Below are 19,198 nucleotides of genomic sequence, written 5' to 3'. Positions count from 1 at the left end.
TAGTCCTCTAGGTTGCCAAGGTTCCAAAATGCTGCACAGATGGAAGCTCTATGCAAACGAAAGGGTACTTTGCTGATGGGGAAAGAGCCCCCCCCCCAAATCTCCAGTTCTGTTTTCGTCACAGCTCAGGAGGCTTACATGGCATATAAAGTGACAAAAGGAAATAAGATACTGAGCAGTGTTTGAGTATAATTTAAAAAAGAAAAAGAACCCAAGTACATTTCTTCAATTTAACAGAGACAGAAAATTTTAGTGCATATTATTATGTCTATAAGGTAGCTATTGTGAAGAACAGAAACTAATCATAGCTTCCTTGCCTTAGCTGGAATCAATTACTGTCCAGATGCTAGTCTGGAAAACACAGAACAAGAGTGCCATCTATTGGCATTATTTTTTCCATGATTTAAACTTTTTAGTGAACTAAGGCTGTTTGAGTGTCCCACCAGTTTATTCAGAATTTACTAAGAACTATTATCACTATAAAGGGACGCGGGTGGCGCTGTGGGTAAAAGCCTCAGCGCCTAGGACTTGCCAATCGCATGGTCGGCGGTTCGAATCCCCGCAGCGGGGTGCGCTCCCATTGCTCGGTCCCAGCGCCTGCCAACCTAGCAGTTCGAAAGCACCCCCGGGTGCAAGTAGATAAATAGGGACCGCTTACTAGCAGGAAGGTAAACGGCGTTTCCGTGTGCTGCGCTGGCTCGCCAGAGCAGCTTCATCATGCTGGCCACGTGACCTGGAAGTGTCTGCGGACAGCGCTGGCTCCCGGCCTATAGAGTGAGATGAGCGCACAACCCTAGAGTCTGTCAAGACTGGCCCGTACCGGCAGGGGTACCTTTACCTTTACCTCTTTATTATCACTATACATCCTTTCCCCCTTACATTAGTGATCTTGTTGTACTGAGATGTTCTTCCTTTTTGGTGCCTGCATTTTTAAGTTTATTTCAAAACAAATTCCATGCAGAAATATTTATGTAATTGGTGTCTTCCAGAAGGAACGTTTATTTTGCCTTCTAGCCAACAGTCACTTATGAAAATAAGAAATATAAAGACACACACATATATTTTTATAACAAACATGTATGTAATTAAAAACAAATCTGTACAAAAGTGCTTTAACATTACAAACTTGGATTAGAAGTTCCATGCCCATAATTCAAACACAGCATTTTTAGAACTTTGTGGCTAATGTTGGTCACAGGACAGAGAGGTGGGGGATAAAGAAGAGGAGGAGGAGTTTGGATTTGATATCCCGCTTTATCACTACCCTAAGGAGTCTCAAAGTGGCTCACAATGTCCTTTCCCTTCCTCCCCCACAACAAACACTCTGTGAGGTGAGTGAGGCTGAGAGACTTCAGAGAAGTGTGACTAGCCCAAGGTCACCCAGCAGCTGCATGTGGAGGAGCGGAGACGCAAACCCGGTTCACCAGATTATGAGTTCACCTCTCTTAACCACTCCACCACGCTGTCTCTCACACATTACAGATCAGTGCTAAACCCTAGGCTAACCACAGATATGGCTTTCAGATATAAACAGAGAACTAACCAGAAATAAAATAAAAACTGCAAACATGAAGTTTAACTGGCACCATATTAATCACCCACTTGTAAAGAAACTAGGATGAACTTTTTTGTTGCTGAACGGGCAGTAGTTGCTTTGGCATATATTTTCCTTTGTCCACTGGAATCGCTTCTACCTCACAGTGTGATCCCAGGCAACACAATGTAGATGCGATAGCATCCCCAACACTCAATAACCCACCTGATTTGGCACTGACATCACTGAGGGCTAATGGAGCCAATTCAGAGTAAACAGTGCACTTCCTGTATCATAGGTTTATTGTGTGGGTAGGTAGTGGAATGCCTACCTATCAGGAGAGAGTTACTGAGGCCCTTATGGTCACTTGTCACCCCACCCCCCCATGTAGGTACTTCCCAATCTGTGGTTACATCTCCACCACCATACTACTGGCAGAATGGGTGAACGCTTCAGCCTTGGGCTCTGCAGAGTCAGCCTATCTGTAGGTTGTTCAAAAACCCAGAACAGTATTTAGATGGCCCCAAAACGCCTTGATAATCTCAGGTAGAAATGAAGATTTTGCTGAACAGTTCATTAGTTTAGGAAGGTCAAGCAGCTCTTCCTGCAGTGGGTAAGCATATACTGCACTGCACATACGCAATGAATCTGCAGTAAAAAGGGAGACTGTACAGAAATCCTCTGACTTCCGTCTATTCAGTTCCCCATGTGACGCCAGTTAGTGCATTGCTTCCCCTTTTTTGCTGTCTAGTCCCTGTTTGACATTGTGTGGTGTGTGCCCGCCCCCCCCACCCCGTATCAGCCCACATTTGTGTATTATTATAGGTAGACTAGACTAAGGAACAATACAAACGGGGGAGAAAGCCCTGAATATAAATAACCCCCAAGGCAGAGCAGATATATAGGAAGTGGACAGGGCTGACCAGATGCTAGACCATATGATAAACACCAAGAGTCATGGTGCAGTATAAAAAACTGGGCATTTATATGGTACAGCTGGCTATGCATAATCTTTTCCTAATTTATGAGGCTGGAGCATCTGGTGTGTTACTGTCATTCTATTAGGTCCCCCCCCCCCCCCACTTCCAAGTGAGCTGTGTCCTGTTATGAGTATCAGATTTTTAAACGCTGCCCTGCCAGTGGGTGAAATGAAAATGCAATTTGGGGAGATGCATTAATGTGAACCTATTGCTCATAATAATGCCTTTCAGAAGTGAACATGGTACCTGAGAACAAACAAGGGGGGGTGTAATTTCTATCAATTCACACACACTTCATTTTATACATGGCTGTAGCTCACAGGCTTTGAAGTCGCAAGGGATGTGACCTGTATTTGCACCCATCTATGTGGCGAAGAGAGTTTTTATCAGTTCCAACTCTCAGTCCAAAGAAAAGGAAGAGCAAACTACACTAGACCAGAAAAGATCTTCTCTACACAGTTAGGGGAAGGTATCCAGATAGAGGGGCATTAAAATCAGTTGACCACAGACCAAGGCCCAAGCATGCTGGTGGGGCGGGCACAAATTAATGCTTGAGGATATTTATGGAAACTTATTTAACTGTATCTATATAGCTATTATTAGAAAAGTTAGCGGAAGCCCTTCTCTAGAAGTGTGTGTGTAGCTGTAGAGTTAAACTAAGTCTTTGGTTATAATAAAACTGTCAGGTCTTCTTTGAAGTAAGAGATTCAGTGTGGCTTACTCTTAAATATGTGAGTGTTAGCTTGCAACATACCTTTTGTAGGATTGGGAAATCATAGTTTCAAATTTCACATCATAAAGACATACATTATGAGAAGTAAAAAATTGCAGCAAGTGATCCATCTAGGTCTGAATGCTGTTCTCACAGTTAGTTGGCCAAGCAGATGCCTACAGGAAGCACACAACCAGGGCCTGAAACACAGCAGCATTTCACATCCTGAGGTTTCCTGCAGCCAGTATTCAAAAAAGCATATTGCTTCCCACAGTGGGGGTAGCAAAAGATTATGATTCTTGCATTGCAGGGTGTTGGACCAGTTGACCCTCAGGCTTCCTTCCAACTCTACAATTCTTCAAATTCATAGCAGAATACTTCAGATAAGCCTACGTGCTTATAAACCTTTACAATGGATATTTGTGACAGTCAAAAGTAATTGCTTCTCTCTCTCTCTTTTTTTCAATGTTCTCAGATTGAGAAACGGACCTCTTAGGCTTCTGGCGTGTCACTGGAACTCTGTGTTTGCAGCCATTCTTCCACACCAGGAGGAAGCCAACGCCTGTCATAACCAGAAATGTTTCTGCAGCTATCTGGGAGTGTGGGTTGTTCCACATCTGCATTGGGAAGATCCAGATTTGGAACACAGCTACACATCTCTTCTTGGCCACTGACGTCTCTAAAATAATTTCCATTCCCTTCGGCGCTTTGTTCACCTTCAGAGATTTCCACAATAATGCCTTCATGGAGACTTGAAGTTCTCTGAGAGTGAAGTGTATCTGCTTCTTGGTCAGAGTCACTGAGGCCAGTGGTCTCTCCTGAGGGATCCAACTCTGACTTAATGTCTGGTTCAGTTACAAGAACAGCATGTCTGCCTTCTGGTCTGGGGTCAAAGTTGACTGGGTTCATGTTTCTTACCACAGCAGCCTTAAGAAACGAGAAAGGAAATGAAAAAATTAGTGGCAAGTTATATTCCTTGGAAACAAAAGATAACACACAGCCCATTTCTCATCCGTTTTAGCATGCATGAACACATGGGAGTGCATCAGTTTGCTCATCTTCCAGCTTCTTCCCTGTCCTTCATTTCATTTCATTTTTAATTGTTATACCGCCTTTCTATATTGCTATGCACAAGGCAGTTTACAAGCTGAAGAAAGAGCAAAATATAATAATCCGGTCCAACACAAATAAGTCATAATAAAATATGTGATAAATTTGTCATACAGCTCCCATGTTTAGTTATAAGCCCTATAAAAATTGTAAGAGAAGTAAGGAAATCCAAGTAATCCATAAGCTTACTGAAAGATGGGAGTTCATAAATCACTGGAATATGAGATTTCAAGATAAAATACTCAATCTTATGTTTTGCTTAAATTGATATGATGCATTGCAATCTTTTATTCATCATTTGAACATAAATGTGTATTTGGATATTTAAAACAAAAAAGTGGGATAAATGCCATAAAAGTTAAAATGGTCACCACACCAGTGAATCTGGCTGTGGAGGCCTTTGCTTTTGACTACTAATACTGCCAGGTTGTGTCAGGCACCACAGGGACCAAGATGTGCACAGGGCCCCATGTGGCTGAACTTGCTGACAGCATTTCTAATCTCCCCACAATGCATTGCTATGCCATGGACACTGCATTGTGAACACTGTTGCTATCATCTAATAGTCACTCGGGCCCGGCATTTTTGTCAGTGCTGCGTCAAAACGTTTTATACCAGCAGCGGAAGGTTTTTTTTCAGCTTTGGGCCTGAACAGCAGAGGTTATTAGGAAGAAAGCAGTCCTCGCTTACTCCAGGCATAGACAAACTCGGCCCTCCAGATGTTTTGGGACTACAACTCCCATCATCCCTAGCTAACAGGACCAGTGGTCAGGGATGATGGGAATTGTAGTCCCAAAACATTTGGAGGGCCGAGTTTGCCTATGCCTGGCTTGCTCAATGTGTTCTACCAAATGCTGCATAGTGCATAATATTATAATTGCGTATTGACTGTATTTTGAAAACTTTTGCAACCCTTTTTGGGAGTCTCTTGAAGCTATAAAGCAGTATGTAAGTTTTCTAAGAGAACCAACAAAATAAAATTTGAGTCTGTTAGCTATTAATACATTATATACGAAGAAAGGTCCGTATAGTTAAAGCTATGGTTTTCCCAGTAGTGATCTATGGAAGTGAGAGCTGGACCATAAAGAAGGCTGATCGCCGAAGAACTGATGCTTCTGAATTATGGTGCTGGAGGAGACTCTTGAGAGTCCCATGGACTGCAAGAAGATCAAACCGCTCCATTCTGAAGGAAATCAGCCCACTGGAAGGACAGGTCCTGAAGCTGAGGCTCCAATACTTTGGCCACCTCCCTGGAAGACTCCCTGGAAAAGACCCTGATGTTGGGAAAGATTGAGGGCACAAGGAGAAGGGGACGACAGAGGACGAGATGGTTGGACAGTGTTCTCGAAGCTACCAGCATGAGTTTGACCAAGCTGCAGGAGGCAGTGGAAGACAGGAGTGCCTGGCATGCTCTGGTCCATGGGGTCACGAAGAGTCGGACACAACTAAATGACTAAACAACAACATATGAAGAAAAGAACTTTAGGCTCCTACAGAGAACTTACCAGAGACTTAGGAAGTTTAATTGTTCTCTGTTTTTTACTAAACCATCTGTAGATTCCTGCAAGGATTCCCCCCAATCCAAGAAGAAATCCAAGAACACCTACAGTTATAGGCACTGTTAAATCTACAAAATTAAAGAGAGAGACATTTGATACAATAACAAGGCATTGGGTCTAATACTATTAATTCACACATATACATATGCTACACATTTCAAAGTAGTACAGATATTTTTCAGTAAATTAGCAGGTCCTTCCTTGGCAACGCAGAGCTATTTATAAAACAGCCTGGTACACAATCTGGATACATGGACAGACCCCCCCCCCTCTCTCACACACACAAACATTCTGTTATCCATGAGAGCATGATGTAATGAGTTTAAAACAAATTCTATCTATACAGTCGTACCTTGGAAGTCAAATGGAATCCGTTCCAGAAGTCCGCTCGACTTCCAAAACATTTGAAAACCAAAGCATGGCTTCTGATTGGCTGCAGGAAGCTCCTGCAGGCAATCGGAAGCTGCGGAAGCCCTGTCAGACGTGCAGCTTCCAAATGAACATTCAAAAACTGGAACAGTCACTTCTGGGTTTTGATCGTTTGGGAGCTGAAACGTTCAAGAACTAGGCTGTTCGAAAACCAGGGTACAACTACTGTATGTAGCATTTCTAGCTTGAGAGGGGCAGTCTTCCATCAGTAGGGAGTTCTACGGAAGGTGTGGGTGGGAGAACGATTCTGCAGAAGCTAGACTGACATCATGGGTTCCCTCTCACAAATTAGGAACCAGGAAGCTGCATTTTGAAACACAGAACTCCCTGGATGTGTTTGTGGGCCGTCCCATAACTGCAGCAGTTGAACAGCTGGAGGTTATAAAGACGGAGCAGTCAGAAAAAGCTGAACTAGCACCTGTGAATCTAGACAGAATGGCAACTATGCAAGTACAGTCGACTTGCAACTTGCACACACTTAATTTGCATGACCGCAGCTTTATGCACCTGGTGGCTGGTCACCCGTGGTAACACAAATGCACGCACAGCAGAGCTGAGAAGTGCTGGCGCAGAAAGCACCTTTAAGCCCTCTGCCTTGCTTACTGGGTTCTGAGAGGCTCCTGGCATTGCAGGCAAGACCTGCACAGTGTGCCATCACTCAAAAGGCAGGGATGGTCAGGTGGGAGCGATTCCAGGGTTGTTCTAGCTACACACAGTTTTGACTATATGTACAATCTCCGAACCTAACCCCTGTGAAAGTTGTGATCCTCCTCTACTCCAAATTATGAAACTGAGTGACCATGGTAACCATTGAATTCAGTGGTGGTTACTTCTAAATAAAGGAGGAAAGAGGCTGCTTTTGCAAAGATGTGGAGGCTGCAGTCTACCCCCAGCCAGTCAATCATGTGACATCACAATGATGGCAGATGACTAAACGGTAGCCGACTTGCCAACCTGTCCAATTTGGTTTATGAGGCAGATTTTGTTAAGACTGTGGCCCATAGAGCCGTAAAGGTTCCCCACCCCTGTCCTGGTGCCTCTGTATGATCCTCTGCTCTGCAGATTATGAGGCTTTCAAAATAATGAAGAATTAACTTATTTACCTGATGAGTGTTTAGGAGGAATGTCAATACACCTCTCTTCAGATTCTTCACTCTGAATGGCAAACTCTTCTGAAAATCCTTGAACTGAAAAACAATACAAGCTTTCCGAAGGAGGAACTTGAATAGATATGGTACATGATGTGTCACTACATAATGTGTCCTCTGCCTCAAATTTTTGACGCTGTAAATAAGAAAAAACTTTTTAAAAAAGTTACACTTGTTTATGTAAATACAATATATGCAAGGAAACAGGAAGGGGGCTGCCAGCTGATTTAAACGCTGCCTACTAACAACCAAATTTGCTACTGAAGATTTGCAGAGTAGAAAAAGCCTTTCTTACGGGCTCCATGATACAACCAGATTTTTCTTTCCATGTTCTTAGAATTAGTCAGATTATCCATTTCTGTTTCCACACTGCATGATTTATACAGTATGTGGTTTACTTCCCTGTTCCTAACACGATGCAATCAATTTTCTCATTTCCCCCTTTTCTCTGTCCTCCCCTCCACCTCCATTCCTACTTCCGTGTCAGTGGTGTTTCAACTAATCAGGGTCCTGGTCCACATTCTTCCTTTCCCTCTAACCTCATTGCTATTTCATTATGCAGCATCCCTCTTTGTGCTCTTAAAAGCTATTGGGGGTTTTCTGAGTAACAGAACCATGTTATTGTTTCTCATCAACTGTCTTCTCTTTGACTGAAACACTGATTTAGCCTCACAGTGTTAGAACAAGAGACTTGTGGTATCTTTAGATCAATGACCAACATATTGTGGGGCATATACCTAGATATCTGAAAATACATATTGGGATTCCGCCCTGCCCCCCAACTGTTTCAAATGAAATAACTAAGAAATATATATCAACTTTATAGTTCCTCCTCTTTACCGCTCCTCCTCTTTAGTTCCATTATTACTGTCTCTTTTTAAAAGTCTATTTAAAAAAGAGACAGAAATTCCTGTCTTTTCTTCTTTACCATTACATTATCCTGACTTTTGCTTTTGTTGAATATTTCCAAATTTCATTCAGTTCTTTCTCCTCCTTCAACTAAAACATTGGTTTACACTGATTTTATGCTGCCTCTATTACTTAAAGCATCAAGCTTGCCTAATTCCCTCCCCAGCCATGCTTAATTCTCTTCTCCACCCTCTATCTTGAGTTTTTAAATCTGCTACTCATTTTGCCCATCTTGGACTGACCACTTTTGTCTTCTTTACTGGCTCCTCTTTCATTATTACATTCATTTTAAACTTTTGCTCTTTGCTTCTAAGTGCCTGCATTCTCTTGTCCTTTGTTTTGTCTTTTCTCTCACAATGTGACCCTACTCGTTCCCAACATTTTGCTAGCACTCTCTTCCTCACCAAGTTCCTTTCTTTCTCTGCTTCCCCCCATTTTCATTCTTTAGTGCTCATTATTCTAATCCAGAGGGACGTGGGTGGTGCTGTAGTCTAAACCACTGAGCCTAGGGCTTGTCGATCGGAAGGTCGGTAGTTCGAATCCCTGCAACGGGGTGAGCTCCTGTTGCTCAGTCCCTGCTCCTGCCAACCTAGCAGTTCGGAAGCACGTCAAAGTGCAAGTAGATAAATAGGAACCGCTCCAGTGGGAAGGTAAACAGCATTTCCGTGTGCTGCTCTTGTTCGCCAGAAGCGGCTTAGTCATGCTGGCCACATGACCTGGAAGCTGTCTGCAGACAAATGCCGGCTCCCTCGGCATATAGAGCGAGATGAGTGTGCAACCCCAGACTCGTCCGCAACTGGACCTAATGGTCAGCCGTACCTTTACCTTAACCTTTATTCTAATCCAATGTGGAAGCACTGCCCCAGGTCTTCAGTGGCAATATGCAGCTGGATCCTACATAATTTTCACAAATCTATTCCTCCCTGGTGATTTCTTCTCTTAAATTGTAAGGTAGGTGTGTGTTGGTGTGGGTGTGGTAAATTACTACCTTATTTTAAAAGACACTATATACTATTGTTACTGCTGTAGCACAATAAAACCATCAGTACTCTAAGAGATAAAGCTTTGTTTCTTGAAAAAAATGTGGAAACTGAAACTTTAACTGTACCCTAATGTACACAATACTTAGAAACCCGTTTAACATAAATTGTTTTCAATGTATTGTTTTCAATTGTCTTGCTGTGATGAGTAGCACATTGAACAGTCTTAGGGCACATGAGATTGTCCATTAAAATCTCTATGCAGTACTCCTGATTCAGAGACACACACACAGATTCTGAACACAGTAAGCAACAGGAATGACTTGGGTAAAGAATTCCAACTGCCATTGCAAAACTGTCAGTGCTTCAGCATAAATGAACAGGTCAAAAGTGAATTTATGTTGTTGAGGTTTGCAGCACTTATCAAAAAGAAATCTTGCCAACTATGCCCTTAAGGGGAAATAGTGCTATCAGTGGTACACTTGTAGATTGAGAGAAGCAAGCACACACTTTGAAAGAAACACATTTTTTTTCAGGCCTTTACCTTCCCCATGCTAATATCAAGAAGAAAAACAGGATGTCCCTTCACAGCTCAAGAATATGAAGTATACAGCAGGAAACAGGAAACAAAGCATACCCAGAAGTCCAGCCATTAGGCAACTTCCAGTTTCCTAAAAAATGTGTGGAATATACTTCATGTGCCTGCTGGAGAACTGAAGCTCATCAGAACTATGCTGAAATTGTTCTCTGAGCATCACATCAAAAACAGCCTCTACATTAGGGAGAGAAGTTGATAGTCTTAAATATACCTTTTTCGGGTGTCCTTTTTCCCAAAGGAACACTCTGGAGGTGAAGTCTGTGATGTTTGCCCTTAAAGTAAGTGGGAACTTCTTGCCATATGGAGTGAGAGGAACTTCAGTATCAACTATTATTAGATGATTCTCAATGTAGATATTAAATTTTGGTGGTGCTATTCGGCCTGAAACAGTTAAACTTTTCCTATTAATATCAAACAGTTCACAGTACTGCAATGCAAGAAAGTTAGCTACAGAGAACTTTAAATATTTATCAGCGTATTGAAGCAGTATGGGTGAATCATCAGATCTTATCTGGTGAACAACTTGTGGACAGAATGCAACCCTCAGCCCATTTGTATTGGCTAAAATTCTACTGTATGTAGGGATCAGGCTGCCTGGGCCATGCCACTCTCTTAATATACCTCAAAGTGCTGTGCTGCAAGAATAACAACTATACTTTTTTTTAACTCTGTGAAGTACTACAGAAGTAATTAAAGTGATAATCAATAGAGAGAATCAACAACCTGTGATGATATTCAGTATGGAAATTGTGAAGCTATCCCACATGAATCATAATTGGAGCATTAACAAAGCTATTTTAATTGGAGGCAGGTACTATTTGTCATAGGCTGCTCACCTGTGCTACACACATCTCCCCCTTAGGGCTGGGCGATATCAGCTTTTCGACATCATGGTGTATCGCCAGCCAAACACTGTGGGGTTTGGCGATATACCAGGATGCTGAAAAAACAAGATGCGCTGGCAAGAGCTGAGGCAGTTTCACCCAGGCTTGCAGACTGGGACAACGCAACTTGTTTGCGCTGCTCAGCTGAGGAGAGAGGGTTGCTGCTCCCCACAGCGAGCAGTTAAAACAGCCCTGATGCTCTTGCCATTCTTGTGCGAGCTGCGAGAGCACCGGGGCTGTCTCAGATGGGGGGGGGGGTGTTAAACTGCTCAACTGAGGAGTGGCAACTGCGCTCCCCTCAGCGGAGCAGTTTCAGAGCCTCTAACCCACCGCTGGCTTGCAGGAGACAGTGCCAGGCTGGGGGCTCCTTTAACTGCTCAACCGAGGCAAGGGCAGCTACACACTCCTCAGTTGAGCAGTTTAAAGATGCAGAGGGAGGAACAAGCTGTGCCCGCTTGAGGAAGGAACTCTTGACTCCCTCCAGTGGACGCTGCTAGCAGAGGGACTCACCAGCGATATACCGCTAAGTCAAACCAACATCGTGGTCTGCTCCTCATACTGGTCCTGGGCAATAAATCAATATATCACCCAGGCCTACTCCCCATGCTCCACTCTTAAGCCCCTGAGCTTGGAGGCTTAAAAGGGGAGCGAGGGAAGCCTTGCAAAGGGCTCTGTGAGTCTCCCCGCTTTAAGTTCCTGATCTCAGAGGGGAGTAAAGGAGACTTGCAAACCCTTTCCCAAGTCACCTTGCACTTCGCTTCTTAGCCTCCGAGACTGGGGACTTAAAAGAGGGAGATTTACAAAAGACTTTAAGACAGCCTCTCCCCTTTGGAGGGGCTCAACCTGGAGTGCAGGGACAGGCTTAAAGCCTTTGCAGAAGTCTCTTTCAAAAAGGTTGTGTACAAGAGCTGCTTTCAGACAATCAGTGCTGTATTTTAATATTTTGTTGGAAACCACCCAGAGTGGCTGGGGAAGACCAGTCAGATGGGTGGGGTATAAATAAATTATTATTATTTTCAGGGTACCCAGTACTGGCACTTTTGTTGTTAAAAAAGTGTGGCACTTACTGTAACAACTTCATGGTGAGTACCGGCACCTATTTTTCTAGAAAAAAAGCACTGGCTTTAATTGTCACTCAGATTAATGATGATTTAATCCTGATAAAAAACTTCCTTCCAGTAGCACCTTAGAGACCAACTATGGTAAGTTTGTTATTGGTATGAGCTTTTGTGTGCATGCACACTTCTTCAGATACCAATAAAAGCTCATACCAATAACAAACTTAGTTGGTCTCTAAGGTGCTACTGGAAGGAATTTTATTTTATTTTATTTTGACTACAGCAGGCCAACACGGCTACCTACCTATAACTAGATTTAATCCTGCTCTGTGATCTTGCTCCCTGCTGGGAACTTGACAACCAGTGAAGTATTAAACCCTGACTGTCTGCCCTTCAGCTGGCATAATCAGTAACAGTTGATGTGTGGCTAGGTGTGGTTTGGGGAAAATAATAACAATAACAATAACAGTAGTAGTACCACCCACCCTTCACCTTAACGTCCCAGGATGGGTTACAACATTAAAAGAACATTACGGACAATTTAAAACAATCCACAACCATAAAAATAATGTGGGTCCTGAAAACACCTGTAGGTGCAGGTGTTTAAACAATACAATGAAGGTGTGAGGCACACCTGTGTGGGTAGGTAGTTCCACAGCTTAGGGGCTGCCACACAGAAAGCCCTTTCCTGCCCCCCCCCCAGCCTTAGAACTACCAAGAGGGCCTTTTCCGCCTGGTCTCAGCACCATAGAGGGTCTGTAGGGAAGGAGACAGTCTTTCAGATATTGGGGGCCTGAGTTGTTTAGGGCTTTAAACAGCAATGTGAGTGCCCCTTGAATTGGGCCCAGAAACAAACTGGGAACCACTTCAACTGTTTTAAAACACAGTTGTATGAGATCTAAATGGAACCCCAGTCAGTAATCTGGTTGCTGCCTTTTGGACCAACTGAAGTTTCTGAGTCATCAAGGGTAGCCCCACGTAGAGCGCGTTTCAGTAATCCAATCTGGAAATTACCAGAGCAAGGAGTATAGTGGCCAGATCACCTTTGTCCAAAAGGGATCGTAGCTGGTGAACATGCTTGTCTCTAGCATTTTTTGTCTTATCCTGCTATGGCTGTATGCTAATGCAGGTTTGATTGATTGATTGATTGATTGATTGGTGAACATGCTAGAGTGGAAAAAAATGCCACCTTAGCCTCCGGTGACCATGTCAAATACAGGAGCACCTGCAAACTGCAACCTTGTGGGCTAAGTTGAACCCCCATGTGAGCCCCCAATTGCCCTGCAGCCTGGAGATTCCCTAGCCCCATTGCAAAGGATAGCCCGTACTCAAGATCCTTACATATTTCAACGACAACTTACCATTCTCGAACACATGATATCGGTCTGAATATGTATAGTCAGATTCATGCAGTCCATTAAGAGCTTTAACCTTCACCCAGAATGTATCACATGACTCATCAACCTTGTGGGTGATATCACAATAGTGTTGTGTTATGTTTACACAGTTATCAACTTCCACGTCACCATACCTATGTAAAACAAAAGAAAAGAAAACATTCGAAGTTCATATTCAAAGTGTGATAAAATTGCAAAAAAAGTTTATTTTGTTAATCTGCTGATTCATTAGAAGACAGCACTGAACGAACAAACATTTGGGGGAGGTACAAAGTCAAAACAGTCTTACCCATAGCACCGGATGCTCACAGTAAAGAGAGTCTTTGAAGACACACTTTTGTAATCCCACCGAACAGAGGTGTTGAAATTATATGAATCTATGACAATATTGCTTGGTGAAGGCACTGAAAAGACAAAGGTTATTACTGCTTTGATGCAACTGAATTAAATGAATTTTGAAAACAGCCAACCAAATGACTATTTATAATTCTAGCAGAAGGATATAAACAGAACACACCAGGGGTGGGGTGGACAGTAGAATTGCCCTGTGTGTTTCTGCAGCCTCCCGCATGTCACATACATGTGCATTCCTATACATGTAGGAAATGTCCAACATCTATGTCTGAAATCTGGATGGAGGGGTTTGCATGTGAGGATATGGGCACCTACAGCTTATTCTGACCTTATGTCAAATGCATGGAAGCAAAGGAGGTCTGTCCTGCCTGCACTCAGCCCACTTTCTATGCATTTCAGGACACATGTCAGTAGGTCTAATTCCACTGAAAATTTCTACAAATATACCAACTGTAGCCCTGCCAGCCTTCAAAAATGATACCAGCCTTCAAAAACTGTACCACCCTGCATGAACCAAGGTGGCACAGAGAGCTTGAGGTTGGTAAGCTACTTCCCTCACTATGAATTAACTACTAAAAACCACCCCGAATTAAAATTATTTATACACTGCTTTTTAGTAAGAAAGAGAGAGGCTCCCAGAGCACTTTACAAAAAAATCAGCTGTAAGATCATCCTTACCTCAGGCGTATGATCTAAAACACATGACCTGAGGAAAAATGGATTTTTTTTGGGGGGGGGGGAGGAAACCAAACTTTGTTCTTAAAGTTATATTGTACTTTTTAATAGCCTCATTTCCCTCCCTAGTTGTTTTTACCTATTTCCTATATTTCAACATTTTCTTCCAATTTCTTCCCACAAAACTTTCTGTACATCATGACAAACCAGGGGTAATAATCCTGTATAGTCCTGCTAAGCCACCTGGTCTAGCCACTTCTAGTGTAGTGAGTGAGGCCTTCCTCATTAAGAGACAGGTCTAGTCTGTGACAGGAACACCCCCTCCCCTCTCTTGGTGTAGTTCCCTCCATAGCTCAGTAGAAATGGGTTAGCATCTTAGTCTTGCCTGCTCTGCTGAGCTGCTGTTCTGTAGCTCATGAACAAATACAACTTCTCCTGACTCCTGCTGCTTCCTGGTATTTGGGCAGACCCCTTGCAGGGTTTTTTTGCACACAGTGGGTACCCTTGTTAAACCCCACAGGGTGCTTCATCTACAACTGTAAAATATAGCCAGGACTTCCTCTTGCACTGGCACCCACAAGTTATGTTTTCACTCATATTGTGCAATGTAGGTGCAACATTTTAAGTTCCTTTGCGTCTTCCATTGGATAAAAGGGAAGATACATTTTACTTAGCTGTAGAGATAATCCACCTTTCATTAAAGCAGGCAACATAAGACTTATCTCGTATCATGGAGCCATCTTTTAAACTTTTCAGGAATGTAAGCAAAAGGAAGAAAAGGACAGTTCGCTAAGCTGACAATATCCTTTCCACACTCAGGACGATGCACTATGTGAAGCTAAAAGTTCCTAGCTTTTAGTAAACCACTATTCCTTAGAGGCCTTCCAAACTTGAGTTACACAATTGTTTTGCAGCTACAAGCACACCAGCTGCTAAACGATACTAAGCTGGGGATCTCTAACACATTTCCAGAAAATACGCAACTAGAGTTCCAAGTGATTTCCCGAGTGCCTCTTCAAATACTTACTCCACATCTGTTCCTCATGCCTTCCTAAAGAGCCAAAGGCCACCTTGAACCATAGTCAATTCTTCAGAGCATGTATGTCAAGATGAACATGGCAGCCCAAATGCAAAAGTGGCCATGGTGAGAACAGTTTTAAAAGCTTCTTTCCAAAAGACTACACTATTTTAAATCAATTTTTATCCTTCCTGGTTAAATTCTTATGGAATAAAAAATTTGAGGGATCTTAGAGATGTCACACACACACACACACACACACACACAACTGACATCGTGGCATCACAGTAGTAGTCAGTATTATTTTTTAAATACAGTATCAAATTTAGTGGGGCCGTTGGGGACTCACAAACAATCTTTTGGAGTCAGTGTCACAGGAGACCTATGGAAGCACTCATCAAAAAATTAAAATCTTGACAAATTTTGGAGAGCTCATGGCATCACAGTAGGAAACCCACATGAGTAAAATTAACAAAGTAAAAGCACATTAGAACAACAACAGATGACAAATTTGAGGGTCTTAAAGACTGCAAAAAGCTGCTTGGTGGAACAGAGGCAGCCTGTGAGTCCTGATACAGAGGATGTGTGGAAATCTTACCAGACTGCTTCAATAGGTTAACACTAATAACATATCTTTAGAATTCAGAAGTATTGTAAAAATAAAGAGTTTACATTCATTTCATGGGTCCAGGGCCAGCTGATTTTAAGTGACCTTTATGGACAAGTTGGTTTAGCAGCCTAGTGTGCTTAACTTGCAGAGTGCAAGATTTATTGATTATCATTGTCTGGATCAACTGTACAACTGCTGAAGGCCCCATATCAATACTGTGTGGTGTCCCCCCCCCCCCCAGAGCACAGGTGTAGAGAGCAAAAGTGCACATCTACCTTCAGTTGTCTTTTAAAAGTAAAATAGTTGTTTATTGCCTTGACATCTGATGGGAGGGCGTTCCAAAGGGCAGGCGCCACTACCACAAGGCCCTCTGCCTGGTTCCCTGTAACATCACTTCTCACAGCGAGGGAACCGCCAGAAGGTCCTCGGCACTGGACCTCAGTGTCCAGGCTGGATGATGGAGGTGGAGACGTTCCTTAAGGTATACAGAACTGAAGCCGTTTAGGGCTTTAAAGGTCAGCACCAACACTTTGAATTGTACTGTGAGCCAATGAAGATTTTTCAGGACTGGTGTTATATGGTCTCGACGGCCGCTTCCAGTCATCAGTCTAGTTTCCGCATTCTGTAGTTTCCAAGTCACCTTCAAAGGTAGCCCCATGTATCCCTTGATCACATGCACCATCATGAGCAAACAAACCCAGGTGTTACTCTGATTAATCTATAACTTTATATGCCTAATATAGTCTTTAACAATGTCGTGCCCTCTCTGTGTTTTTGGACTACTACTCCCATCAGCCCAACCAGCACAGCTGTAATAGCTGTGGCTGATGGGAACTGTAGTCTGAAACATTAGGGTCAACAAACGGCATAGCTGTCAACTTTTCCCTTTTCTTGCGAGGAATCCTATTCGGAATAAGGGAATTTCCCTTAAAAAAGGGGAAATGTTGACAGCTATGACAAAGGGTGACATAATATCACACTGATATACCTAATGATTCATACCTAAGCACTAACAGCCTTTTGCACGGCCAGTTTGGGAGCAAAAAATCCACAGCAAATACAGTGCTAAAGGCCATATCACAATAAAAATATGCATGGCTGAAAAATTTAGGACTTGGGGCATTTGTAAATAAACTAAAGGGTAAGTTCACTTAATAACAAAAAGAATAGCACTGAAATATATTACGCTGGACACAACATTTGACTTCCATGACTGGCCCTGTCCCAATTTAAGAGTTCTCACTTTAATGAAACTGTATTAATTTGGAACTATTTGGTATTGTATAATTGGGTTATAATTGGAAAACTAATAAAAGAAGCCACTGGGTGTGGCCTTTTGGCAAAAACTTCTCACAATTCAGTCACAGACCCCTTGCAGGTTATTGTGTGCTAGTTTGAGTGTGAGCACACAGTTAACATTGGGCACTAACCAACTCCTTTGTTCCACAGTATTTTTTTAATGGATTTATTGTATGCTTTTATATTGTTGTAAACTGTTGTGATACATGACACAGCGGTAGATAAATACTTTTATTTAAAAAAATACAATGTAGAATCTGCATGAACTGGGAATTTATCACAGAATGCTTCATTGTGGAACAGCACAGCAAAAGGAGATCTTCTGAGTTGTGGAAGTTTCTGACTGAAAATTGCCTCACCTATAGCAACAAAAATCCAGGCAACACACTTGGGCATACAACTCACATGCTATGTGGCATATTTACTGTAACTTAAGTAAATCTGCTTATGCCATGTTGCTTAACTCTAATAATAAATAATAATTTATTACTTATACCCCACCCATCTGGCTGGGTTTCCCCTGCCACTCAGGGCGGCTTCCAGCAAAATATTAAAATACAATAATCAACTTCCTTATCTACTTCCTTGTATGAATAAGCACCAGAGAACCTACTTCTTCTATAGTGCAATACAGGATGAAAAAAGAAAATCACAAACATTTTCCAAATCACAAAGCCTTACAGAAGAGCCAAACACAAGCAGGGGTCTAAAGTCACTTAAAACTCTGTGACCTGGAAGCACTAGCTGCATATTTGACGGTATGTGGGAAGTAAATGCAGTGCTGGCTGGCAAGGCAGATCAACTTAGTACTGTATTCGGCTGTACGGATTTGAGGCCTCACAATCAGTTCTAACAAACCTTGACTCACTCGAAATCCTAGAATGGCGTTGGGATGGGCATAATAAGTCTTTCGTGCATACCTGATACCAGGGTACATGAACGGCGCGCACACAACATGCGGCATATAAAAACGCAATGAATAAATAAATTTGACACGGATAAAAAGTGTCCCCATATTTTTTGGGCAGCCCATTACGAATGGGCCGGTTTCAAAGGGGGGCTTTCCCGTGTGTTTCAAAGTGCCCGGTCGACTTTGCAACGATCAGTAACTAGAGATGATGCCTCCTTCGAAATACTTAACATACGTGCGTAAAATCCAAAGAGGGAAGCGTGGAGAAGGCGCGCCGCTGCCAAGACCAGGAGCGAGCAAAAATGACCAGCTCTGAACCAACCGAGCTTTGGCATACCGGAAAATTCATTCCGGAAACCAGATCCTAAACCCATAGCCCAGGCCTCTTAATCCAGGAATCCCTAAGAGTCGAATTCGCGGAGCCAGCCGCGCTGAACAATGCGCCAGGCTCTGGCGGCGCCTCGCTTCAGGAAGAGGCCGAACCCGGACCCGTTCCCCTCCCACGGTACCTTTCTCCGGCAGTGCCAGCGCGCCAGACCCGCCGCGGAAGGCCCACGGCAAGACCGCCAGGGCGACCAGGAGCTCCGCCGGCCCCATTTTCCTCACCCCGAACCACAACAAACCGCGGCAGGGCGAAAAGCACCGTTGGCCGCCTCCGCACTTCCGCTGCTGGAGCCGCTCCCTCGGAGAAAGTCCCACCCACCCAGCCGGGCTCCCACGGAGGGGCGGGGTGGCTGGTAAGGGACGGCCTCCGGACTTTTCAGCTGGAGAGTCCCTTCTCTGGGGAGGCGCGTGAGCATAATAAAGCTGCAGCTGCCCCTTGTTCTGGCTGAGATAGTACGGTCCCAGGCAACCTCAAGATTTGCTGGTTCACACAAGAGAGTTGATGTGAGCAAGACGTGGACACTTCAAGCAACAGAGCTTATCCAATGCCCATGCTTGGATCAGCTAAATGTTAAGTTGCTAAAAAGCAATGTATCTAATCTGAAGAGCATTTGTGGTGGTGATTTGTGTTGACCTCACAATAGCTAGAG

At 43.3% G+C, this 19,198-nt stretch overlaps 1 protein-coding gene across 1 annotated transcript; it reads right to left on the bottom strand.

Annotated features, from left to right (window-relative positions):
- Positions 1 to 966: 966 nt before the first annotated feature.
- IFNGR1 (interferon gamma receptor 1) lies at positions 967 to 18,869 on the bottom strand. The gene is made up of 7 exons (XM_028723534.2): positions 18,674 to 18,869; positions 13,588 to 13,702; positions 13,263 to 13,432; positions 10,171 to 10,340; positions 7,428 to 7,608; positions 5,842 to 5,963; positions 967 to 4,153 (listed from the first exon to the last, which is right to left on the bottom strand). Exons 1-7 carry the CDS (start codon positions 18,759 to 18,761, stop codon positions 3,719 to 3,721), a joined length of 1,281 nt encoding a protein of 426 aa, XP_028579367.2. The 5' UTR covers positions 18,762 to 18,869; the 3' UTR covers positions 967 to 3,718.
- Positions 18,870 to 19,198: the final 329 nt, after the last annotated feature.

The sequence above is a fragment of the Podarcis muralis genome, chromosome 3, assembly GCF_964188315.1.
Source record: "Podarcis muralis chromosome 3, rPodMur119.hap1.1, whole genome shotgun sequence".
Lineage (NCBI taxonomy): Eukaryota > Metazoa > Chordata > Lepidosauria > Squamata > Lacertidae > Podarcis > Podarcis muralis.
The sequence above is the reverse complement of the archived record's forward strand: the minus strand, read 5'-3'. Positions and strand labels throughout refer to the sequence as shown.

Coding starts and splice junctions, on each gene's coding strand:
- IFNGR1 (XM_028723534.2), bottom strand. CDS start 18,761: ATGGGGCCGGCGGAGCTCCTGGTCGCCCTGGCGGTCTTGCCGTGGGCC. Junction 13,433..13,587: donor GTGAGCATCCGGTGCTATGG/GTAAGACTGTTT, acceptor TGTTTTACATAG/GTATGGTGACGTGGAAGTTG. Junction 7,609..10,170: donor AAAAAGGACACCCGAAAAAG/GTATATTTAAGA, acceptor TCTTATTTACAG/CGTCAAAAATTTGAGGCAGA.